General features: G+C 39.4%; 1 protein-coding gene across 3 annotated transcripts in view; it reads right to left on the bottom strand.

Annotated features, from left to right (window-relative positions):
• ttbk1 (tau tubulin kinase 1) overlaps window positions 1–27404 on the bottom strand; it is a 48692-nt gene extending 21288 nt beyond the window's left edge. The window contains exons 1-11 of one of the 3 annotated variants that reach the window (XM_023955252.1): window positions 27268–27404; window positions 15517–15675; window positions 14415–14562; window positions 13209–13282; window positions 10443–10583; window positions 8586–8690; window positions 3628–3693; window positions 3278–3370; window positions 560–685; window positions 319–473; window positions 28–238 (exon numbers count right to left, since the gene is read on the bottom strand). In XM_023955252.1, coding sequence (XP_023811020.1) covers window positions 28–238; window positions 319–473; window positions 560–685; window positions 3278–3370; window positions 3628–3693; window positions 8586–8690; window positions 10443–10583; window positions 13209–13282; window positions 14415–14562; window positions 15517–15624 — 1227 coding nt within the window. In that variant the 5' untranslated portion in view covers window positions 15625–15675; window positions 27268–27404. Of the gene's footprint in view, window positions 1–27; window positions 239–318; window positions 474–559; window positions 686–3277; window positions 3371–3627; window positions 3694–8585; window positions 8691–10442; window positions 10584–13208; window positions 13283–14414; window positions 14563–15516; window positions 15676–23298; window positions 23873–27267 lie in introns of those variants that run through there. The other 2 variants (XM_023955254.1, XM_023955250.1) reach the window with 2 other exon arrangements.
• Between the last annotated feature and the right edge of the window lie 49 nt (window positions 27405–27453).

Below are 27453 nucleotides of genomic sequence, written 5' to 3'. Positions count from 1 at the left end.
AACTTTTTTTTTTATTTCCGTTTCCACCTTGTTCAGGCTAATCCTGAGTCTGTTGCGGTTAAAGTCTGTATCCTCCCAGGCCTCCCCCGGTTCTCCGGCATGCTGAGCAGATGTTTCCCCAGGGGGTCGGCTGGTTGGTGGCGGGGGAGCATTTTCCTGATCACTGAGATGTTCGTCCTGAAGAACGTCATCTGTGTTTTCTCTCTGAGGGTCTCCAGGAACCGGGGTCACAATGGCACTGCAGAAACAGAATACGTTCAGAACAGTGGATACATTACAACCAATTCAGCTTTTGTTTGGTTCTGTCTCGGTTCTTACCCAACCATGGCTGCAGTGGGTCGAGTATTTTGCAGAGGCTGGGTGGAGGCACTGGTTGACAGCGTGACGTCACTTCCACCTTTCTCCCAATCAAATGGCTCGTTTTCAGTGATGATTCGCTCTTTCATGCTGTTCTCGAACACAGACATCAGCAGCTGAACAGAAAATGAAACGGCCTCATCAATCCAGTGTCCAGAAGTGGACATTCTATGAAGAGGACTGCTTCTTTCACAGGGAATACCTGATAATCTGGTTTGGTGTAGTAGTCCAGGGCTAAGACGTGGTCCAGGAAGATACTGAACTCTGAAGGCATGTGTTTGAGCAGCATCTTGTGGTCAAAACGCTCCTTAATCTGACCTACTTGCTCCTAGAAAAGAAACATCAATAAACAGTGAAGGGATTTAAGCTTTTGGAGACACATATTTATATTATTTTTATTTAATAATATGTATTTATTGCAAAAATGCATGTGTAAATGCTGACATCTGAACCTGGTCCTGTTGTATGATTACACACTAAGGAAATTAGGAAGGTTGAACTAGGATTAGAAAATGAATGAAAAATGTTAGGAAAATATGGACTTTTGAAATTCAAGTAAAGTGAAAAGGCTCAGTCTAATTTATTTTTCTGACCTATCCAAAGTTCTTTGTTCTTAAAAAGGACAAAACGTTACTTTCATTGAGCCTAAAACTTTTTAATTATTTAGAAATCACAATGTCAGAGAAATTAAAAGTAAAAGCAGAAATCTCCTGAGTACGACGGAGTATTAGGGCCACCAAAAAAAAAAAAAAAAAGCCACCAAAAAAAAAAAAAAAAGTAAAATTACGAGTTTTTATCTCCTAAATTTAGGAGATAAAAACTCGTAAATTTATGAGAAAAAATTCGTAATTTTACAAGATTTTAAGTCGTAAATTTATGAGAAAAAAACTCGTAAATTTACGATATTAAGTGGAAGTGAACATGCAGAGCAGCAGGTGAACGCCGCGCCACAGCAGATCAGACCGACTAAACTTTGTTGAACAGGTGAGCTGAATGAGCTTGAACGTTCCAAATATCTGGAAGCTCATTTGTTTGATTTACAATTTATTAAAGTTTTATTTATTGATGGTTGGTTTGCAGGGTCCCTCCAGCCCGATGAAGCCATCGGTTTCCCTGCAGCTTTCCACTTCAATCCTTTCTTCCTCCACCAAAAACAAGATCTCTACGTTTGTGTGACGCTTCCGTCTGAGGAGGAGGATCACTTTTTTGGCATTTTCAACGTTCTAATGCTAATATAATAGACTATTTTCATTCATCTTTGTTGTTTGATGATATAACGGGATGTTTACTTCCGCATTGGTGTTCGGATCTGATGACAGGTTCATGACGTAAGGTGACAGATGAACTTCAGGGTTTGTGAATGAAAAGGAGAATAAAGGCTGCAGCGATCCTCTGCACCCAAACGTGTCTCTGAGCTCCTTATTTTACATATGAAACTCCGCTTTACTGACACTGAACCTCGGAAAACCGGCTCCACTGACAATAATCTGATTTTGAGTCGCCAAAGGTTCAGAATGTGTTTGTTTCAAACCTATAATAAACCTGGAAATAATGCTTCACAAAAGGCTCCACATCTTTCATCTTCAAGCGATGCTCCGATAAACGGACAACTTCGGTGTTTTCTCCTTGTTAATCTATGACTTTTTTCTCGTAAATTTACGAGTTTTTTTCTCGTAAATTTACGAGATAAAATGTCGTAATTTTACTTATTTTTTTTTTTTTGGTGGCCCTAATACTCCGTCGTACCTGAGAAAGAAGAACTGTCCACACTTTAGATGAGGTGCTGCAAAACAATTAATAAACTATTAACAAAGTTAATTAATACATTTGTAAAGCTTATAAGCAGTTTAGTAATATGGATTTAGAAGACAATGGTCTGACTTTAGATGTTAATAAATCTTATTAACACTTTCAGGTATTTGCAAGACATAATGCTAATAAATATCTTACTAGCATCTGACACATTAATAAAGCCTATTAATTCGTTAAGTTAGTTAATCAAACTTATTAAGCTTATGAACACTTCCGCTTGTGTCAAGCGTCTATAATGCTAATAAATATCTTACTAGAACCCCAAACAATAATAATACTTCTTAATTTGTTAACAAAGGTTGTTAATAAATCTTATTAAGCTTATTAACATTGACACATTTGTTAAGCACCTATAATATCAGTAAATGCATCATTAGCATCTTGAAAACATCCTAATAATAATGCTTGTAAATGTGTTAACTAAGTAATTTAATAAACCTTATTAGACTTATTGTACTAATAAATGTCTTACTAACACCCTATAAATTCATTTATAATGCTTGTTAATGTGTTAACAAAGCTTGTTAAGGAATCTTAATATAAAGTGTTACCGAACCTTTTGTTACAAGAAGTTTTTCTCTTCTGTAACAAGTTTTGTTTGGGAACCGTCAATAATCTTTGGAGCATGACAGCATGAGGCATTTATTTAAACACTTAGCTGTTCCTTTTTAGCTCATACTGCTGTTTTTTGTGATCCACCAATGTGTCCAAACTTTCAATGTGAAAAATACCCAAATCTATGGTTTCTTTAAAACATGAACATCTTTGAAACCTTGGAAGAACCAAATCCTTCTCTGGATGAACCCACTGCATGCAGTTTCTGTGATTCAGAAAATCTTCTGCGTCTGTACATTACTCATGAGGACAGCCCCATAGAGTTCCTTGACAGTTCTGGGACAACTCCCTATTTACATTTGAAAAGAGTTCTATTTTCCGAGGCAGATTACAAAAAGCATCCATTACTCCCATAATCTGCTATAAAAATATAAACAATCCATTCACCAGTCTATTCATCAATCCATCATACACCCATCATTTGATTTCTACACCCTTCAATCCTTCGATGCACACGGGAAAAGTCGCAGTGCGACTGATGCAACCGTCTGACCTTGTCTTTGATCTTTCGCCATGGCAGCTGTCCCACAGCGAACTCCACCAACATGTAAAACAGAGACCAGAGGTCGTCATGGCGACCCATTTCCTGCAGGGGCATAAATAGAATAACAGGTAGAAACAATTATGAATCTAAATATCATTTATTCAAATCAAATGCAAATAATGTTTCATGAGTAACCAGCGACCTAAAAACATCAGCACTAATGAGAGTATTCATGGAAGCAAAACAGTTAGGTTGGTTTTGAATGAGATAAGTGGTTTTGTGCACACCCATCACTGAATTCACTTTATTTTTACATCGTCATTTAAATAAGATCGTTTTTCAAATCAACAAACACTGACCTTGTTTTTGTGAGCGTTTACTGAAGCGTAGCGGACCGTCCCTCTGAAACCTGCCACCGTCCTTGGCTGAACAGAAGGAGGCAGAGTCAGAGCTCACATGAACAAACATCAAGAACTCAAACGCAGTTTGATAGAGCGGCATCACTTATATTACTCTGATAGGGGTGGGATTATGTGAATTCACTTCCTCCCACTCCCTTTTAAGCAATGAATTACCTAATATGTAATATTCTCATTGTGTCATGTTCCGCATGCATAGGAGTTAATGTGTCTATTCATGATTAAAAAAGTGAATTTTTTACAAGTGTGTGTGGATCTATGCATATGTATTTTACAATCAGTTCATGACTATCTTATGCTTGATTTACATTCATTCATTTTCAAACCCAAATCTTTAAAGATGTTCTTCCATTTCAACTCCAGCCAGCATGTGTCAGTGGGGAATTTCAATTCAGGAGATCGCACAAATATTCACTCGCCTTCTTTTACATTCGTCATTTTTGCCACCTTTTCATATTTTTATAGATTAGCGTCTTGGATTTTTCTTTAAAAATAGGGTAAGTAGACGAACGAATTAAACATGACAGTGAGAAACCGCAGCAGAGCTGGGCACTTCAAGGTCACCTGTCTGTCAAAAGCCCACAGTTTCAAGGTTAAATAGAAAACAAAAATACAGTAACGAAAGTTTAAAGCTGATTCAAATAAAGCAGCTAAACCAAAAAAATATGAGTCACAAATGACTCTTTGTGATATTGAAATCAAAGCATGTCCAACACAAAGTGTGTCTCAAAGTTGAGACATGACATCGGGCAACAGTCTTTTTACTTGAGACATTTCACCTCTCATCCTATTGATGGTATAATGATTTAGCAATTATTGTTATTATTTTCAAATTTGTGTTAGATCATAAACATAACAAAAACCCCAAAGACACATTGTGCTGGTTGGATGTCGACATGCAGCAGCTAACTACACGAAGCATTAAGGCACTACTGTGTGGTTTGTTGCTATGGTAACATTAGAGGCAAAGATAAAATGCAATTTTCCATAAGACAAACCTAAATTTAACCAAATGTACTTCATGACTGAGCGGTTGAAATAAATGTATTAGCAATTAAAGATGTTACATATATCCAAAACTGGAAAGCAGTGGATGCCAATCACATCATGTCTACAGTCTCTATTCACACCTGAGTGACAGTGAAACACCAGGAGTCAGGTCATGTCTGTGTTAAGAATAGGGATGGATACTATTTGGATTTTATCCAGTGCAGAACGGGTACTTTTGAAACCATTTTGGTGGAGAAACATTGGTCAAACCAGTTCTTAAAAAAATGAAAAAACTCGACAACTTTTTCCCCAAAAACATTTAAGTGACAAAGCAGCGTAACTGTGTGAAGGAGAGCATTTGTATGTGCCCAAGATGCTTTATGTCATTCTTTCTGACAGTCTGCACTGCAGCGCTACATCACTGAAGTAAACATTTCACCATTCATCGCCACGACGACGGTTGTTCTTCATCACAAATATCCATCGAATTAAAATCTTTGGCAGTAAAGTACAGCCAAAGTTTTGCTTGCTTCACTGTCTGCGTTTTGACTGAAGCCCCGCCCACCTACACCCATTCTAATATGAGCCAGCCCACAATTGCTGGAAAGGTAATAGGATTTGCCAGAATTGTACAGCAAAACTCTCCACAAATGATTGACATGTCTGAAACTAAGCGCCAAAATGAAGAACCTGAATCTGCATTTTTGTACGGTACCGGTAATGCCGTATCCGTCAGTACCGATACCAACGTGGCACAGAGTTACGGTACCCGTCCCTGGTTAGAAACAGAATTTCTTTTTCATGTATCCAGGTGTGTCTTTTAGTTTTTATTATGGTGTTTGCTGCCATAAACATCCTAACGATTAAGTAAATATTTCTATTGTAAATAAGATAATTTTTGATTTTTCTTTTTCTTTTTTTCAAGTTTTCATTGGAATTGAGTGCACAACAGTCTGACAAGTTTTGTCTTCAGATTCCCTAAAGACTCACATTCCTGGGGTTGCATGGAGGTGACGGAGAAGCGGGAGGCATGCACGTCAAAATCAAAAGTCCAAAGGAACTGTGGGAAAAGCAAAAATAAAACCAAAGAACAAAAACAAAGGCAGACCAAAATACACTGAACATAAAGGCACAACAGAAATGTCAAATCATGAAGGTAAATGAAAAAATAAATGATGACAGGTGATTAATAACGGCTGAGCTTTGAGCAAACGGTTGGTGAACCTGGCCTTTTAATATTTATTACCATCTATAGTGATTACAAAAACTGGGTTCAGACTTTTCAACAAACTAATTTTTGTTAATTTTGGACATCAATGTAAGTAAACTCCTATATGAACCTTTAACTTACTGCTATTTCAGAATTGGTGGCTCTTTATGACATGAGTGTGGTGGTCCTGAAGAGCAAATCACTTCAAAAAAAATCACTAAACATAAAAAAATATTAAAGATCACAACAATTGAAAAAGCAAAAAAAAAAATAAAAAAAACATTCTATTTTATGTTAGAAATAAAAACAAAATTCCAGTAATCAAAACCTAAAAACTTAATTCCAGAAGAATAAAAAGACACAATTCCAAAAAAAAAATGAAACGAAATAGATAGCAAACATTTCATTAAACAAAATAAAATGTTAAAAAATGACTCCACTCCTGAAAATTATGTTTTTAATATATTCTTGTGGCGTCTATTTTAGGACGTATTTAAAGACAATTGAGCTAAAGAATAGCATTTGCGTAAAATAGCATTGAGTATTTTTTTATTGAATTTGTTGCGAATCAGGTGCAAAGAAAAACTTGCAGTTTGAAAGAAGGCTTGTAACTGTGGAGTAATTAATACGGCAAGCTCCCTGCTCTGCTCCATTCTGATGCATCCACTTACAGACAAATAGATCCATTTATGTTGTGGTTTTCCTCGTCTGAGCTGGTATCTGACTCAAAACTGGACGCCTGAATAGCTCCAATATTGCTCACCATTTTTGCTGCACTAGCTATGTTTATTAAGATTGGGGATGTGGGAGCTGTAAGCTAGTGGGAGAGAATATAAACAGAGGGCTCTTAGATCTGGGTGATGGGAAGAGGGGGCAGGGTTGCTCCCACGCCAACAGGCCACCCAGAACTCAGGGGGGGAATTTCTAAAGAACTACTGCCATTCTGCAGAAACTATGTCCTAGAAAACAGCACAGGTTTTTTTGATTTAGGCTAAAAACAGCATAAACCTAATTATAAGACTAATGGGGACGCATTTAGAATAAGCCAAAAGATGATCTGAGGGGGAACCTTAAGCTTCTGGCCACAGCAACCGCAGAAGTCGGATGATTGCTTAATCAACTCTTCCGGGTAAAACATCATCCGATCAGCGATGTCCCACAGTACCTACCTTTTATAATTTCTTTTTTGTTTTTAACATTTCATTTTGATTTTTGGAAATAACTTTTGTTTTCAAAAATGTTCACATTTTAATTTCGTTTCATTTTTTTGGGAGTTAAATTTTGGTTTCTAAAATGAAATTTTGTATTTGTATTCTTTTCTTTTGCTCTTTTTTTAAATTGTCGTTGTGGTCTTTAATATGATTTTGCATTGAGTGATTTGTTAATGTGATCTGCACTTCAGGGCCACCGTACACAAAGTGCATGTAACGGTGCGTGCTCCAACGATCAGTATAACTAAAACAAAAATGTGCAGCAGGATTGTGTTACAGCGAATCGCTGGGATCATAAAGATGATCAGAGCTCCTTCATTTCTGCAAAAGTCAGCAGAGGGAAGAGGCTGTCAGGAGGAGAGATGGAGGAGGAAGGACAGAAGGATGAGAGGAAGGAGCGGACCTCTCAGATCACTGGAGTGAAGCTGACTCAGCTGCGCAGACAATACATGGTTGATTGAGCGAAAGGAGGGGAGAGAGGGAGACTAAAAGAGTTAGGTCTCTCGCCCCGTGGCACATGTTGGAGCATCAAATATTCATATCACTGCTGCAGCAAAAGCATTGCTGCAGGAAGACGGGGGGATGGGGGGATGGGGGGAAAGATGAGGAAATGGACAGGGGTGTAAAAAAAAAAAAAAAAAAAAAAGAAAAAGAAAGTAAAATGAAGCTCACATCCTTCCGGATCTAAAAGTAGCTCCATTTAAATTTAAAAGAAATGGACTAATTGGAGCAAAACTTGCTGCTCAAACGTTTGGATTATATTATATGATCAAATATCTAACAACTAAAAGGACAAGAGGCAGCTAACAAAGGGACCATTGCAGAAGAGCAATGACAGACTGTGCTGCAGTGCAGCAAAACACACCCGACTCACCGGCGGATAGTTTGGATTTTTTTTCACTGCATAAAATAAACCAAAGCAGAGCAGAAAAAAAACATTGAAAGTACTTGCTGCATAATTAAACTGTCTCACAAACTGATCATTGGGTAAGTTTTAGTCTAAATTAAGTCTAAATCTAAATTTAGACATAATTTTCACAAAAGTAACAAAAATATACAACGGAGTATTAGAAATGAAAAAATAAATACATTTACAAGAATAAAGTTGTAAAATGATGAGGAAATAAGTCATAGTTTTACAAGACAAAAGTTGTGAAATTATAAGGAGAAAGTTGTAAAGTCGTAATCTTGTATTTTAAAAGAAGATTCTTGACCCTTTATGTTGGGGGTATTAAAATGTATTTTCCAATCACTCAACGTATGTTTATTTGAAGAGACATGATAAATTACATACATTTGTGTGAACAAATGAGAAAATATATATATATATATATAAAATATATATATATATTTGCTAAATATAAAAATAGTATAGTGAAAATAGTAAGATTTACAAAAACCTTTATTTATATTTTACATTCCCGCAGTGAACTGGAGCTTCAAAAAAAAGTGTTGGCGTGGAAACGTTCAGGGTCTGCATTTCTTACCGGTCGGACTTCTCCGTTGGTGTTGGTGTACTGTCGCGCCAGACCAAAGTCCAGCATGTAGCACTTCCTGTAGGTGGAGGGAAGCCGGCCCATCGCAAAGTTTGACTGGAGGAACCAAAACACAGAAACTTTTCAAACGTAGACGGACTTTCTGAGCCTCTTTAGAACAAACTCAAATGTTCCTGCATCTTCAACAGCAGCTTCACATACATCCTGATGGAAACTCATCAACACAAATTTCAATTCTAGCTTCTAATTTTAAGCCTAAAATACAATTTACAACTAAATTTCATGGATGTTTTTTAATGTCCAACAATGCAGATTTTCCTCCTTTCTTTCCATCAAACACATCAAATTCCCTCAGCTGTCATCAGTTCACTGCATAGAATGAAAAGCAAACAGCAGCTGCTTGAAAGAAAGTAGTTTGGTGGTGAATCTGCAGTCAGCAGAGGAGGAGGAGCAGCAGACAGTCTACAGCAGGGGTCGGGAACCTATGGCTCGCGAGCCATATATGGCTCTTTTGATGGTCACATGCGGCTCGCAGACAAATCTTTAATTATACTTTTTTTTTATCATTAGTCCAGTCCTTCTCGGGCGCGATGCGATGCCAGAGGCGCGCAATAGTAGCGGTGCTTGGAGAGAAAAATCTGCGCCAGCGCTATCAGTTTACTATTATCTATAATTTCACAGAGTTTGTACCAACTGGAAACCTGTGAATTGCCGTGCCTAAAAGTGCGCGCTCCCGTCTCTGAGAAAGAGCGCGCAGTTGCGGGGACGGGATGTGTGAGGGAGAAAGCAGGGGGGTGGGGCTGAGGTGTTGTGGGGACAGGCAGCAGGTGAATCGCGCAGGGATTGTAAAAACGTAAAACCCGCTGCCGTCACTCACTGCAGTGTGTGAGTGTGTGTTTGTCTCCCCGTCTGCATGTGAGCCGTCTTTGTCACATCTACAGAACATTCAGACCTAAGATCACGTTAAAGTCTCAACCCCTGCATGAAGCAGAAACTCACCACGTATCAACCAGACTAAAGCATCAGCAAAACTACCACGAGAAATACTCATCATTTATTAGCAACAGCATAACAATGTTATTAAAAAGGATCCACAGACTTATTGTACTTTAAAAATGTTGAAATTACATCAAATGCACACATTCATTTGTATATTTAGTTTTAAACATATTGTCGCGGACTGAGTTGGATGGCTGTTGGGCCGCGTTAAAAGTTCTGGAGTTCATTGAACGCATCAAGCAGCGATCTGATTGGCCCTCAGTTCTGTCGCTCAGCCTGTTGTTAGGTAGTTTGGACCAATGGGGTTCAGCTATGGGCCGAATAAGGGAAATGGGAGGGCTGGAGCAGGAGCAGGGGAATATAAAGTTGGGAGAAGCGCTCTCGTCTCGTGTCGACAGGAGAGATTTAGGAGTTGCTGAATTAATTTTACGGCGTTTGTTGTGGTCTACAGTAACCAGAATAAAGAACCTTAAAAGAGGTTAAGTCTCCGTGCCTCAGTGTGGGAAAGGGACGCTACATTATTGTATGGCTCTTTCAAAATTACAATTAAAAATATGTGGCGTTTATGGCTCTCTTGGCCAAAAAGGTTCCCGACCCCTGGTCTACAGGCTTTTTATTTCCCACTCTGACCTTCCTGATCCTCTGCAATAATCCTCATTGAACCTTCAACATTTGCTTAGTCGCTCCTTTTTTTTTAATGCAAACCTATTCAAATCCTATTAAAATCCTCTCAACATCATTTCAATTTCTCAGGAATTAGCTTTGTTTGGTTGATCACAAGAAAACACATCCAGCTCTGAAAATTTGATCCTGGTCCTAAAAACTAGTACCAGTTCTTGTTGACCGTACCGGTTTTATGTCTCGATGCAGGAACCCCACTGAGTGGATGGCTTCAATGGACTCCAGGATCTGCTTGCCGAGTCGCAGGGTGGTGCTCATAGTGAAGGTTCCTCTGGGCTGACTTCTCCGCAGATCGGCCAGGTTCCGACCCTGAGAAGACACAAATGTGACAAAAGACTCAGTTTGTTAAATCAACAGAATATTTTCTGTGAGATTATAAGTGTTTGGTGTTGATGTTAACCCTGGAGAACCCAAGAGTATTTTTTCTGGGCTTTTAAAGTTCATTTGAGATTTTATTTTGTTCATTTTGGATTGGAGCAGTCAACAGCAGCCAATAAATAAAAGCGACCAGATTTAATTCCCTCGGTTCTCCAGCGTTATTTTTCTTTTCTTCTTAGTTTAATTATGTATTTATTTTGTTTTTTTGAAGTTGAATTATGGACTTGAAGTCTACTTTCTCTGAAATGTTTCCCCTCTAATCCAAGCGGCTTCAGATCAAAATGTCACTTTGATGAAGAACCTTCATCGATTTACTTTGATATTTTTCTTTTCAATGTTTTCTAGTGTTTTCGGTTAATTGTACAGCTGCTGCAGCCAAATCATTTCTTTCAGGATCCATAAAGTCTAGTCTGACCATACCACACCTGTCCTACAAAGCTCCTCTGTTCCTTATGTCCTCCATGATTTAATGAAATAAATAAAAAGTTGGGCAATCATTTTCTGAGGTCCCAGAAGCAGAGCCTTGAGAGACAGAGGTTTGTTTTTTTTCAGCTCCCCCAACAGAACAGCCATTATGAAAACCTTAGGGACTCAAGTTTTTCATGAGTCTTTAAAGTCTCACTCTCATCAGCTTATGATTTATTTTCAGAAAGTTCCCAGTGGTCTTTTAATTAGGATTATGCAGTTTTTAGCCAAAATCCAAAAACCTGGGTTGCTTTCTAGGACATAGTTTCTGCAGAACAGCAGTAGTTCATTCACCTCCCGATATTCAACTAGTTCATTCACCTCCCGATATTCAACTATTTGAAAACAGGAGAGGACAGAAATGCAATTTTGAGCTTAATTGTCTTCGTACATGTCCTCAATCATGAGGAAAATGCCACAAGAACATATTAAAAACATCCAAAACACTATTTTCATCAGACCAGAAAAACTAAGCATCACATAAAGGACAGAGGAAAGCAGATTATTGCTCCCCCAATGGAGCAGAGAAAAGGGTGAAAGACCAACATCACAAAACGTCTCCATGTGTAGGACGCCTGAATCCTTCTGCCAAGCATCTGAAACATGAACTCTTAACAAGCTTCTGCTTCCCAGACAAGAACTCTATTGAAATGCAGCTCAGTAAACCACACAGGAGGCTGATGAGCCGGTTTTGTAACAATCTGGCAGGTTTCCCACGACTGCACCACTCTGCATCTCCACTGTATGGCTGAGCAGGACTGAATGTGTGGGAGGAGCGTCTATGTGCTTCCACTCACACATCAACAGCTGGATAAAAGTTTGTCCACCGAAGAAGTTTCTGATTTAATTGAAGTCGAGCTTTTTACTGAGGTTGTTACGAGTGTCCGCATAGACGGACACTTCCAGTCAGTTCCTGAAAATTTGAGTATGAATCTCACGATTTGCTATCTTTATAAGTATAAAGTATGGTAAGAATCTTACTTCAGGTGATCTAATTATCACTCTATAATTGCAGAATAAAGTTAGATTTTAAGTAGGAAAATTAAACTAACCAAATGCACTACTGTCACAGGAAATAAATAACTCTTCAAAGTAAAGTGTTGATTTACAGTACAGACCAAAAGTTTGGACACACCTTCTCTTTCCAAGAGTTTTCTTTATTTCCATGACACAGAGTTCTAGCAGCAAACACATCTCTACAACAACTGTTAAAGGGAGGCTGTGTGAATCAGGCCTTCATGGTAGAATATCTGCTAGGAAACCACTGCTAAAGAAAGGCAACAAGCAGAAGAGACTTGTTTGGGCTAAAGAACACAAGGAATGGACAAATCTGTGCTTTGGTCTGATGAGGACAAATTTGAGATTTTTGGTTCCAACCACTGTGTCTTTGTGCGACGCAGAAAAGGTGAACGGATGGACTCTACATGACTGGTTCCCACCGTGAAGCATGGAGGAGGAGGTGTGATGGTGTAGGGGGGCTTTGCTAGTGACACTGTTAAAGATTTAAAGGCATACTGAACCAGCATGGCTACCACAGCATTTTGCAGCGGCATGCTATTCCATCCGGTTTACGTTTAGTTGGAGCATCATTTATTTTTCAACAGGACAATGACCCCAAACACACCTCCAGGCTGTGTAAGGACTATTTGACCAAGAAGGAGAGTCATGGGGTGCTGCGCCAGATGTTTCTATGTAATTATATGTAATTTGAACGTGATATGTGCTCCGTATACTCGATATAGAAGTTATACAACAAATGTGTGTATGCATCTCGAAAAAATCACGCACAACTGTGTAAGATTTACATAATAATTGTGTATGAAATACGTAAAAAACATGTAAACTGCATAGGCCTAATTCTCAACCAACCAAAAATTTTGAACAGCTCAAAACCAGATTCACGTAAAGACCCGTGGGGCAAAACCCGGCGCACATCGACGAACGCAAGAAGCAAGAAACACTGAATTACGTGTTTCACAAATTTCATACATGGAAAATGCGCAAAATGTAGGAAGGGGCTGTGTGACACGGCCTTAAGTAATAATCCTACTTATTATTCTGAAATCCTCTCCCACCTGCAGTCTACCTCACCTGAAGCTGCATGACCACGTAGTTGAATTTGTCGTTCCTCCCGCAGCCAATAAACTTACAGACATGGTTTTTACCTGCAAAACAGAAAGAAGAGTAAAAGATGGTTTTTAACATAAAACGCTGTGATGATTAATCCTCAAAACAACTCCTTTTTTTCTTTTTTATGATTGCTTTCATCTGGTTTTCATTCAATTAATCATTTTAAATCTGAAAAACATCAATAATGAAGCGTAGCAAAAACAGTGCACTCCCTTAAAAAAACATTCCCTCTTTCCATTTTGAATAATTCAGACACCGAGGCGTGATATTTGCTGAAAGCCTTTGAGTATGAGGAAGAGGAAGAGTGTCGGACGGTGATCCGGCATCAGCAGCTGGAAAGCTAGATGGTCAATCAGGCGCCGCCCTCACCAACGCGTCTGTGCGACACATCCGCTCAGCTGTGGCATAAAACTGTTACACAAAACTGTTACACAACATCTTCACTTTTCATGTGACGGCCTTTCTGCATGAAAGCCTGTAAAACAGAGATTAGATCTGCATCGGTTCGTTTTTGAACAAAAGCTGTTTGGAGGCGTAGATTCTGCCTTTTCAGATCATCTCGCTCCGCTGATGCAGCTGAAAATGACTCAGCACGCTCAAAGAGTTCCCACTGATGCACTTCACTTTCAACTAAACAGAAATGCGTCAGTTCTGTGGGTTTGTTTTTGGGTTTTTGTCTCTGGAAATGTGTTTCTTTTCTCTGATGTTCCTGGTTTTGTTCTTGGTTATAATTCTCAGTTTTTAGTCTATTTTCTTCCAGTCCATTTCTGCTCCCCTGCATCGTGACTTTTTATAACCAGCAGAGCTATCTTTCGGTTAAATAATGACATCTATCACTTCAGTCCACTTATTTTCAGCTCATCCATCCCCTCATCTTTTTGCGTTCACATATCAGGTTTAGGTTTGATCATGTTTCCATTTTTATGAAATGAGTTTAGGTTCCATTAAAAAGTCGATCTATGATTTTGTGATTCAATTTTGAAATCATTAATGTTCGGATCAGTTGTTTTTTTTAAGCCTCAACCTACTTAAAACATCCTAATATGACCTTTTTTGTGATGGAAAAACAAATATTTGCACCAACTTGAGCCAACCAAACAAAGAAAAACAGCTTGTTTCCTAAAAAAGAAACCACAGGGTCTTCATGTTCATGCAACAGCGTCTCACCCTGAAGCTTCTTCAACACCGCCACTTCCATCTTCAGCACCTGCTTGGGCTGCTGGGCCGACTCCACCTTCAGCGCCACGTTCTCCCGCGTCAGAAGGTCCAAGGCCTCATAGATCTCACCGAACCCCCCGCCGCCAATCTTCTTTAGCTGAGACACAGACAGAATCACGGTGGGAAGATCGTCACACAAAAGATGGAACAGAACTGCGAATATGAAGTCCTGGACAGAAGAATTGGACTGAGTGAGTTTGATGTCCCCCTTAGCAAATGGCTTACTTCTGGAAGATAATTCAGTCGCCATTTTTTAGCCATACGGATGTCGCCATGTTGGAGGCAGATGACGTCAGTAATTGTGGTTTCTTTGGCAACAACTCCCACTTATCAGGAGTGAGCCTGTTAGAAGACCACACCCCTACCACTTGAAAGCGAGCCACACAAAATCTGTCAATCAAACTTCTTGAACGTTGGACACCACACACTTCTATTGAGGTATCTGATTAGCCAGTTTAGAGCTTGAATATTTTGCACTACATAAAAAATATCATAAAAAAAAATTAGGATTATTAAGAAAATGTTACAAACAGGGAGTAGAGCAAGAATGGTTTTTCGGATTTCCATGAGGCGACCATTTATTCATCAACATCTTCACTCTTTTTTTTTAGTCACTCAAGCTTTAAAACTCCACACCATTAGCCAAAAAAACAGATCTCTTTTCCTTCTCTCTGCCTTTTCTCCTCGATTTATGACGGGATGGAGCTCGGCAGAGAGAGAAGAGATGATTGGTGACGTGTAAACAGCCTGCAGACCAAACGCTGCAGCCTGATTTGCTGAGACAGGAGTTTTATTATGTAACTTCTCTCTACCAAACGAAGCGCTGCAGAGATGGCTCCTGCAGCGCTTCAACCCCTCGTCACATCTTCAGAGATGACTCAGCCTAAGAGCTTTGAGGGTTAATCTTCTTTCATACTGAGAATTAAATCTTCTCTCATACCGTGTGAAGATTTTCCGTTTTATTTGAAGACATGTTTACATTTGTGTTAAATGCTGGATCTTTTTGGGGGAGGGGGGGGGGTTGTTTGTTTTTTTGGGTGCCTTGACTCACCACTTTCCATCGGTCTTTGACCATGCAGTTTGGCGGCAGGATGTCGGCCTGCTCGGACGTCCCGTTCATGTTGCCGTTGTCCTGGAGGCCGGGGACTAGGCACTGCATCTGCCAGCCAGACAGAACACGAGCAGCTCCCAGCTTAAAAGAGCCATTTATCTGTGGAGAACGGGGGCGGGTGGAGGGAGGCGGAAAGGGGAAGAACAGAAAGTCAGAACGGAGCAGTGGGTCGTCTCGGTGCCGGAAGAGTCCAAACGCAGGTCTGAACCGGGACGGTCGCAGCAATCCGCTTCAACAACAGGCATTAGAAAAACATGACAGAAAGCTATTAGAAGCCATTCTTCAGCTTGATAAGGCTACAGGCTGGAAGGGGGGGGGGGTTGCAGTTGGCGTTGTGGTGGGGGAGGGGATGTGATGGTATTTGCACAAAGTGAAGCAAATATCATATCTGCAGTGGAAGCAGCTGAACACTCGTCTCTCATCCTGACTGCAGCCGTAGGTCTGATGCTTCAAACTGCCCAAAAGGAATCATGAAGCCGCATGTCCGACTACGCAGACTGCAGGTTTGAGCTTTAATAGAACGTTTCTAATTTGCAATCACAAAGTCCAACCACAGGACTCCTTCTTGGCGGAATTTCAGGAAACCTTTACTACATTACATGTTTTGTAGCACGGAGGTGGAGAGGTGATGATATGGGCTCATTTTGCAGGGACAGGACATTTCAAAGTCATTGAACCTCATTCACCAATATTTTAATTACTTCACAAATATTATAGGAATTCCATAGTATTTATTTTGCTTAAATGTGTTTTCTGAGAACCAAAGAGATGACTTATTCTTATAGTTTTTACTATTTTAATACTATATTTTATAAGATGACAACATTTAGATCCTGATTATTTATGAAGACATTTTAAAATACATTTTAATTGCCAAAAATAAACAATTGAGTATAATGTTAATGGTTATTTGCTGGGTAAATAAGTCATTTTTTTAAGTTTCTGTTAATAAGTGTGTAAATCACCCATAAATAATGGCTTATTTCTGGCTCCAGCGAATTGCCGCAATGTTGGAGCCAGACAACTTCAGTAAGCAACGATAGTCAGAATTAGTCTGCGTGATCGTTTCTATGGGAACCACTCTCGCTAATCAGGAGTGAGCTTGTTGGAAGTCCACACCCCCACCACTTAAAATGGGGCTCGAGAGAATCTGTCAATCAAGTGTTTCGAACGTTGGGAGTGAGACCACCTACTTTTATAGAGGCAATTGATTGCCCAGTTTCTATATTAAATAACTTTCTAAGAAGAAAATAAATAGGATGATAAAGAACTAGAATGACTGAGTAATAGCTGTTTATTCCTCTGTAGAAATCTATGGGATTTTGGTTTCTTGAAACCAGCGGGTACTTTTTGTTTGGAATGCGGGGCGGAGGGGTCACTCGGTCGGTTCTCATGTATATATAGTGCTCTTAACCATAAGCTAGTTCTTCACATTCACAGGTGGATCTCTTAGCACTTAGCGGCTGATTTAAGGAATTAATATAATGAAAACATTTGTGAATGAAGCTCAATGTTGCGGCCATCGGCCTTGGTAGTGCTTCCAAGTATTGCAGTCAAAGTTGAGGTCATCTGTTGGGCCGACGATGCATCGAGCAACAGGAGAACCGTCTCAAGCACAGCGGCAGATCTGTATGTGGGGAAAAAACTGTCAGTCACCTGACAGACGGATCATCATGACACAGAACCAAGGCTTTCAGGTACAGCTTCCTAAATCAAGCGGAGTGCTCTTTTTCTCTCAGTTATGTGGAATAATTTATGATGAATACATGATTTCCTGTTTAGTAAAAGAAATGTAAATTATTACTTTTTCCTTTAGCTTAAAAGGTGTAGAAGTGCAGTTTTGATCAATTTGAGGTCAAATCCGGCTGTAACCTTTAAATAGTTTATAGTTAAACGTATGAAGGTCTTTCTGTCCTAAAACCCCATTCCTATCATCTGTTTAACTTTTCTAAAGCGTTCCAGTAGTCCTTTAATTATGACTATGCCGTTTTTAGCTCAAATTAAAAAAGCTGTGTCGTTTTCTAAAACAGATTCTGCTGAGCGGCAGGAGATCATCAGAAATTTGCCTCTGAGTCGTGGGCAGAAACGATGGTGCAGAGTAAACTCCACCCCCCCTTCCTGTCACCTATAACTGAGAGTTCTCCGTTAACATGCTCTCCCGCTAGCTTATAGCCCCCTCACTACCCAAACCTAACATTTCAGGTGCAAAATTAGAGCTATCCGGTTTTGAGCCAAACACCAGCTTAGATGAGGAAAACAAAGACGTTTTGTACAAGGGGATGCGTCAGAATGGGGCGGAGCAAGGAGCTTGTGGCCCGCCGATTGTCATTTTTATGTCACAACAGCAAGCTTTTTCCAAAAAAAATTTTTTTTTTCGTCTGCTCCTGATTTACAACAATTTGAACACAGAAATATTCAGAAATGCTGATTAAGGCCTAATGTCCACTATCATAAGAAAAATTCCCCAAGAACATATTAAAAATAAAAAATACACAATTTTCATTGGAGTGGGTGTTTCAAGAGTTAAATAGCATGAAGGGATTTCTGAGACTTCAGAGAAAGTTAAAAGGAAACAGGGTTTTTTTCTGTGGAGGACAGGCTTGGTGTAAAGTTCCTAAACCTGTAGGAAAGTGATGTAAACTTGGACGGATACATTACCGGATACATTTTGGTACTCCTGAAGCAACAGCAGCTTCTAAAAATATGCTGGAAAGTAAGGAGAGTTTCTTGAACTTCTGGTAAGTAATTATGGATATAATTATTAATCTTTTCAAAAGTGTAACCATCATCTTTAACCATCAATCTAAGCATTCATCTGTCCTTGTTCATTGCTTCAGAGGTATTTCAGATCAAGTTTTACTCCTCCAGAACATTATGAATGGATTATAACCTCCAGTGGAATTATGGGGGAATCTTAAATTCAAACTGATGCATGTCAGTCCCCCGAACCCATGCTGTTCTGCATGCAGTGCCATGGACTGTCATCCGTGCATGCAGAGCTCAGGCGGACTGCAGATAACAATGCAGGGTGTCCGCTCAAGTTCCGGTCTGACCGGCTCCCGCAGGGGAGCGGGCGGACTGCGCGGGAAGGGAGGGGCTTCTCTGCATCGTCAGTGATACAGCTCAGGGAAAAGAAAGCAGCACCATCTTTGCTACCAGGAGCGACCAGCAGCACTGTAACACTGGAGATGTAGTGAAACCTGCTGCAGACCTCCACGCGCTGCTGAGACTCCGGTCACTGCAGAGGCCAGACTACACACTTCCCAGAATGCACCACAGCAGGCTTATACAACAGCACACACAGAGGCCAACCACCAATCAGAAAACAAGTTCATTCAACTGTAATATATGAGGTTATGAGAGATTATGCAACTCTATGCAGGCAGAATACTAATCTGTCTTAAATTACTCTAAAGTATTAGTTATCCTATTTTCTGATTCATAAACATAAATAAAGCTAAAGTCTGATTATGTTGCTTTTCAAAATCTTTTTTACCTTTCCATTTGCAACTTAATGTTCCTTTTTTGTTTCTTTTTGAAAGTATTTGTCTTAAGTAAAACATTTAAACTTGTTGTGGTTTTAAGGTCAGTTTATTATCACCTGTTTTGGTTACTCTTTTATGTATTGTATGTTTATTTGTTATTGTTGGGATTTTTTGTTATTTTATGGTTTATTTCTTTTTAGTTTTTCTTTCTGGAAGATGAGAACTCTGTGAAGCTTAAGAAACTAAGTTGTGATAAGAAGACCAAATTTCAGACAAGATATAAGACAGTTGCAAATGTTGCTTATATTAAACAAGTAAATACAAAGAAAAGGTTTTGCAAAAAATGTAACTAAGTTTTTTTCCTGCATTGATGTTAAATAACCTGAGTTTTAATCTAAATTAAATTAAAATAATTACAAATTTGCATTTTTGTCTGTGGTTTTGTGTCCCATCAACTCGGAAATTATTTCCCTTGTGAGATTCCAGCTTTAGTTTCTGGCTTTGACTCAAAAATATAACTTTTTTATTTTTTACAGTTTTGTATTTTAAATTTTAATCATCTGTCTTCTGTTTTTAAACTAGAAAACAAGGCATAAAAAAAGCTTGAGTGCAATATATTTTTGATCACTTGAGTATTACATCAGCTGTTTTGTTGCTTATAAAAACTGGAATGGAAAAAAAGGGCATTTGTATTTATTTAATTTATTTGTTAGCAAAAGCCCAAACAGCATATTAAAATAATTATTGATTTCAATAATTAAATCAATACATTTTAATGGTCTTTATCTTATCTTCCACACATTCAGTGCTACGTTCACACTGGACATGTGACAGGGGTTCCTAAAAGGCACTAAACGCGGGTTCTTTGGGAGAGGAGGCTTCTTCTTCTTCTTTTTCTACCCGTTAACATGTTCGGCACCAACAGATGGTGTGAAATGTCGAAGCGGTGTAAATCTCACCAATCTGGCTCCAGGTTTTTTCTTTACAGTTTTATTCCGATGTATAAAAGACTTGGTGTATAGTTCCGTAAGGACAGAAACTGCGATTATTCATTTTTCCTCCATGGTCAATTTTCAAACAGTTGGAATTTCCAAGAATTAAAAGAGACGCCATCCATTCATCGCCAACAAATCCGACTCCCTAATTGGTCAAAGTTCAACATTTTTAACCTTCAACACGCGTTGAAGGTTAAATGCGGTTCAATGGCCACACGTTTTGTACAGAGTCCAAAAATGGTCGTAGTAACTTGCGTAGCTACGTGGGAACATGAAAGTTCTGACATCGGAAGCCCGAAACATGCATTTACGCGTGTTTATGTAGACTTTTAATTGGAAGTAGTCACTTAAACGCATCTAGTCAAGGGCAGTGTGAACGTAGCTTCAGACGTGATGCCGTTGATATGTCATCAATGGCCATTTTATAACAAATTAAAGGCGTACATTTGTACTTTAGTGAGAACTAGTTTTAAAGTAAAAAAAAAAACGGAATTGCTGTAAAGTTTAGTTTATTATCATTTTTTTAAGAAATGAAAAGATATTTTGTCACAGTTTTTTTTAAGCATTTGTTTGTTTGTTTTTCAATATAATACCACTGTCTCGCTTGGGTTGCCATTTTTGATCACAGGAACCATATGTACAATCCTGCATTTTGTGACAGTGCATAGTGTTACTGCCTCTGTCATCAGCCTTTTATACTGAAGTGTAAAATGGGGAAGCAGCTCTGTGGTCCAGCAGCACACAGTTCTGGACCGTGACCGGGTCTGAACAGCAGATCAAAGCGAGACATCCTGGCAGACACTTTCTCTACCGTCAAACCTTAGCATGGTCTTCCTCTGTTCTTCTTCATCATCTAAAAGCCTGTCAAACCTGAGTGGGAGGGGGAGGGGTGATCTGCCAGTAGCTTGGGTTTTAGCATCATTCCAGTTTGGATCTGATGAAGTCGGTCTGAGCTCACCATAGTTCTGAGCTCCTGGAAAACCTGACGGCTTACAACAAATCCTGAGCGGGACAAAACCCTTCCTGTTCCTGTGTTAGCCTACAAGCCAAAACAGAGGGCACAGTTAATAAGCAGAGGAGGAAGAGGAGAAGGAGGAGGAGTCCTGATGTCCCCTGGTGGAAGGAGCTTGATGGAACAGGATCGTGTTTTCACCTATGTAAGTTATATAACCATCCAACAAAGTCAAAGATGTGTTCATTCTTTCCATGTGATGCCAGATTCACCAAAGTATGCATGATCAGCAACACCCATGAAAATATCAGGATTTTACACTAATATGAACGTCAATTGTGTTTTTATTTGTATTAGTTTTAAAATGGCATCCATCATCGGATAAGTCCGTAGCAACCATGCAATACTTTCAGGTGTCGCCTATGGGCATAAATACCCTTTTTTGTCTCTATATATATAAAAGAAACATAGCTGCTAATCCATTATGCCAGCTTCACTCACATCCTTAAAATAATTAAGGCATTAAGCCTAGAATGGACTTTTAACTTAGCTAATAGGAGTTCCTGTTGATTAGAAAAAACGTGTGGGATAAACTGATATATTTCAATGGGTTAAAAGTATTTATTGAAAAATATTTTATCAGGTCCTAAGATTGTTTTTATTATAGTGTGTTCAGGTTCAGGGAGAGTGATGTAGAATATTCTCCACTAACTAAAAATAGGCTGAAAACTACTTTTGATGAGCATTCTGAGAGCTTAATCCAAAAGACTGAGATAAAATTGATAGAAAATAAGAAGTTTTTGTACTTTGTTGAGACAAAAAAAAACAGGTTTTCTGCCTATTGCAATTTTAAAAAAGGGCCAAATACATAAAAACAAAGGAACACTATAAGGAAATATTGATACTATTTCTGTTGGACTTTTGTTAAGCTTTGAAATCTATAAAGAGTGTGACAAACATCAGTATTTGTTTAAACGTCATTTTATAGTGAATCTGACATCAGATGGAAAACAGAACTACAAAAGCACAGTTTTACAATCACAATCAGTTTTCACACAACACCAGTAGTTGTGTGTCTGTGGAGATTCTCATTCAGGTCAAACTTATCACAAGATTTCTCATCTTCGAGAAAACAAAGATCAGAAATCCAGTAGTACCAAGAATTACCCACCCGAGACACAAAGTATCACCCCATATCAATAGAATATATTATAGAAAACATTAAAACAAAGCACTTGGTGGAATTGATTCATGTAATCTATTGGTTTTCTTTAGGAATACATAAATATTGTAACCCTTGTTGGATTTTTTATTATATTTTTGTTCTACTTTATCCTAAAGAACAGGGATAAAACATATTTGAGACACAATCACAGACCTCCAGTATAACCATGTTGTTGGTGAATTTTCCATGTTGACATTTCTCCAATACCTAGAGATCAATACAACTAGAGTAAGACCTCATTTGGGGGTGAAAAGTAACGTAAAGCTTTACCGCTTTCTTTTAGATCCAGTTTCTGCAACACCTTAATATACTTAAAATACAAACATGTACTGTTAAAACATTACTCTTGGCATTCGTGTAGTGCACAAAAAGTGGTCATGTATCAGTTTTTTGCCATTATTAAAAATAATTTAAAAAAAGAACATTGAAGGTTTTTTTCTTCTTCAAATTAAGCAATGAAAGTTGCAAGTTTTCAAAAATGAATAGTTTTCTTTAAAACACTAAAACAAATTATTTAAAAAGAAACTAAATTAACTAATAGATAAAGAATTACTTTCAACATTTTTTGTAAAATAAAGAGATTTTTAATACAGATTTTTTTGTCTATGTACTTTTCTGCTCAATATGTATCTTTTTGAAGCCCAAGTTTAATAACATTTTATTTTGTAGGTCCAGGTAAGACAGGAAATATAAAAGTTTAGCAGAGCACACAGATACATACAACATTTATATTAGTATTAACATGAATGGAGCCTCAGCCCCCCTCCACCCCTGCATCACTCCTATCGCTTGCCTCCTCTGCAGTGCACAGTCATGGGTCTGCTGTGCGCATGCGCGGCATCACCTCCCGACTAGGATCAATAAATCTGGCCTGCGCTGACCCTCGCCATCAATTAAAGACCACCGCAGTTCCACAGCCCCGTCTGAAACTTAACCCAGCCGTTTTCTAACTAAACGGTTCTGACAAACCTCACTAAGTCCGGCTCCGTTCACGCGGAGCTGCGGAACACACCCACTGAATGGACTGCACGGTCCAAATCCCTAATGGTCCGGATTCAGGCCTACCTGGCGCACCGTCCGCTCCTTTTCCGCCTTTTGGGAATCTTCATCTGGGATTTTACTTCGGCACAAAACGTTCTGGTCCAGAAAACCCACCGTTTCTCTGTGAGGTGGGGGCCTCAGACTCCCACTGAGATCACACCACCATTTATTTCAGGCTGTCATTGATTGATCCACGGCGGGTCAGAACCAGCCGCCCCAAGCTGAGCAGACCCGCTGAAAGACCGGAGGGAAACGGTTCCGTTCAGAGTCCAGCGGCGCTCATTATAATCCTCCGCTGCCGCGGCCCGGTTGGCAAGTTCTGCAGAAGGGCAGGAGGATATGAGGAGCCCCCCTTCGCCCTTTCCGACCGGACCGGATTAGACAACCGAACCCGCTCCGAAGGTAGAAACACAGACCCGGCGGAAGCTGACCCGGGTTGGCTGTCACGGGCGGTCTGTGGGCGTGAGGATGTCCGGCTCCAGCCCGTTTGTCCGCACTGCAGCTCTGCCTCCACCTGCGTCAGACTACCGTCACTGCGCACAGGCACAACATCCGGCCAGCTCTTTCAAAATAAAGCCTCTACCGTCCGTTCATCAAAGTTTAACATTTGTTATTTAAATGATCAATCCATAAAATGTTTTAAGCTCACATTTACAATTGATATTTTTTCTAAAAAAAAAAAAAAAAAAAAAAAAAAAAAAAGAGCAAGAATAATAACATGAAAAAATATGTTATAGGTAGTTCTAAAAACATTTTAAAAAATGTAAAAGCATAAAAATTGTTAAAACAAAAAAAATAGGCTCTTGGGTCTAAAAATGTTCATGCCTTCTTTCACATTAATAAAAAAAGTACATAATAACATAACAATTATTACCCTATTGGGTAAAAATAATTTCTTTCTTAATAACCAAATGTTACTGGTCAAAACAAAACCCAAAACAAAAAGATAATGTGGACTTAGTTCATCATAATAAAATAAACATTTAATAGTACTATATTTATGGAGCAGATGCACCAGAGTCAGGAGGGTAATCTTGAGCTTAAGTTGCTTCGATTACCTATTCATCTATTCATCCTAACCCCCTAGATTCATTTTGGGGTCATGGGGTCACCACAGCCTGTATGGGCTACTGTCGGGCAAAGGCGGGGTGCACCCTGGACAGGTCGCCAGTCTGTAGCAGGGCACACAGTTACTCATACATGCTCTCATGAGGACACTTTCGAGTTACCAATTAACCGATGAAGCGTATTTTTGGACTGCGGAAGGAAGCCAGAGTACTCAGAGAAAATCCACACATACATAAGGAGAACATGCTTTCAGGCTACTAAATGTCTCTTTTGGGTCCCTTCTACAAAAGTCTGCTCCGCTTTCACCCAGAAACAACATAAGAGGCTGCAGTAAAAACAGAGAACAACAAACAACAGGTTTTGCTGCGAAGATAAACCACAAGAGGAATGAAATGTCTTACAATAATAAAGAACCAGTTAACATTTCATTTTAAACTCTGGCTTAAACATCTATATGTCCAGAAACCCTGATATTTGATAATCGGAGAGGCAACTACACTCAGAACTGCTTGTGGTTCCTAGAATTTGTAAAAGTACAGTTTGAGGTAGAGCCTTTGGTCATCAAGCCCCTGTTTTATGGAATAAGCTCCCAGCTCGTGTAAGAGATGCCGACACAGTTTCTACATTCAAAGTTAGACTTAAAACATTCCTCTTTGGACAGGCTTATTATCAGACTAGCTAGTTTTCAGAGAATATTTACCTTACTGTTTAGTTTTTTTTAAATTAAACTTAACAATAAAGTTGTCACTAGGCTGCTAGAAGTTTGAAGCTGGGGAAACTATGGTGCACTGGGGTTCTGTCCTCTATTCTCGTCTACAGTGATCCCTCGCTATAACGCGGTTTACTTTTCACGGTTTCGCTACTTCACGGATTTGCATCGTGCATCGTGTTCTGCATTCTGATTGGCTAAAAAGTCCCTCCGCTTCTTCTCTACCTGTGCGTCAATAACGTTGCAGTTTAATATGTACATGGATGAAAATCAACTTGCCAAATTTACATTATGTACGTGCAAATTCTCTTGCAATTTCGAGTTTCTTTAAAACCCGTGGAAAAAATAGCGACAACAACTGCCTATCACTGTGTTCTTCTCCGGAACAAACACAGCTGCACCGCGGGCTTCAAAAGAAGAAAACACTGCAGAGCGGAGTCAGGATGCAGCGGCTCAGTCTGAAGAGCAGTGACTATTTGTCCGACTCTACTTTGTATTTTTTCAGAATCATTTTAAATTTTCTCCCGTTTAATCCAATTACTCGGGTCGTGGTGGGCGGGGCTAATCTCCACAATTTGAAGCCTTCTGTTCACATCGATGATTAAAACTATTATTTGACAGTACAGTACAGAAGTTATTTGTTTGGAAAAGTTCTTTACAAATGCTTGAGCTGGTAAAATGGTTTGTTCTTTCTTTTCAATATAATAGAATTTTTAAATTGTATAATAATTGTAAAAAAAAAAGTAAAAAAAAAAGGTTTCTACTTCACGGATTTTGCCTATCACGGGTTCTTCTTGGAACGTAACCCCCGCGAAAAACAAGGGTTTACTGTACTTCTACTCTCCTTCCCTCCTCTCATTTATTCATCATTTGGTTCTCCATGCCTCTGTTAGGTGCAGTGCGATTCATGTACTGTCCCTATTTTCCCCAGGAGGGGAGTGGGAGTGCTTCCAGATTCCAGTTTGCTCATCGTGCTCCTGTACCTGACCGTGTACCTCGTCTCTGGCTTGCCTCTTCTACTGCTCCTACACCTGGCTGTGGATCCTGTCTCCGGCTTGTCTCGCGCCCCCAGCCGTCCCCCAACTTCATCTGGATGAAGCTCATTTGCTGGACTTTAAATATGTACTTGTAACAGTTAGATAAGTAGTAGTTAGATAAGCTAATTCTCTCTAAGAGTTCTGGTACAGGATCCCTCTTTCATGTGGACACCCACATGAGGCTTCTTCATTTTTTCCAGATTTTCTAAGAGTTTTTCCTTACCGCGAAGGAGGGTCTAAGGGCAAGGATGCCAGTTTAGTTTAGTCTGTTTAGTTAAAGTTTTGGTATTATCCTATTGAATTCAATGCATTTATAATCCTTTTGATAGCATGATTACCTTCCAATTACCTGTAAGAAAGCCCATTGAGACGGTTGTTGTTGTGAATTTGGACATATAAATAAAATTGAATTGAATACACACACATTCATGTAAATTCCACAAACCCCAACCTAACACGACCCAAGTCCGACATCATCTTCTTCACTTTGATTTTTTTTTCTTCATTTATTGATCTAGAAATATTGATTTGTGACGTGTTCATCAGTAAGCTATCATCTTTCAGTAAATCATAATACCGTAAAATGTGAATCTCCAAAACATATCCAGCCACCGTAAAAGCGTTATTTTTTCTTCTTTTGTGTGATTGGAGCATTTCTCGTCCATCATATGTCAGCAACAAATGCATGCTTTGATAATGGATCATCTATTTTTAGCTGCAAGGCAAAACTGAGCGTCACGTTTGTGTCCGTAGATCATCATTTTAAAGCCATTTCACCCCCGAAATACTTCCCAAGTAGATCAATTAAGCTCATTCATAATGCTAGGCTCGTTTAAACACAACAATGTTTCATTTTAGAAAAGAGGCTCACCCAACAGCTGGGTGAGGCGTTCACAGTGATGCGTTCAGGTCTCATGCCCGTGAGAGGCTCCTGAACGCATCATTCCTGACTTCATCAAGGCCTTCTGTTTCGCCTTATCACTTGTACCTAATGCAAACGAGTTCCGGCCGGATAAGTCCAAACGAACCAAACTGGGATGATAATTTTTTTTAATTAAAGGGCAAAGAATCGCGCACGCGCGGGGTCCTCTTCGTCCTGGCTTTTATTTCCGTCTCTGCTAGTTTCTTTTTTTTTTTTTTCCAAGGACACAAACATTTCTTGCCATAGGACCGTCTTACCTGAGTGAAGCTATCCGCACTGTCATGGAATCGCGCAGCTTCTTCTCCGTGGACTCCATCTCCACAGCATCAGCACCACACACGCGCGCGCACAGAGACACGCCGCTTCTCGTCGGCTCTGACGCTGAAGCTGCAGGTATTAGGCGCCACCTGCTGGCTGGGAGGACGTTCCACCACGAGTCAGTT

Source organism: Oryzias latipes, chromosome 1 (genome assembly GCF_002234675.1).
Source record: "Oryzias latipes chromosome 1, ASM223467v1".
Lineage (NCBI taxonomy): Eukaryota > Metazoa > Chordata > Actinopteri > Beloniformes > Adrianichthyidae > Oryzias > Oryzias latipes.
Note: the sequence above shows the minus strand (reverse complement) of the source record. Positions and strands in the feature narration are given on the sequence as shown.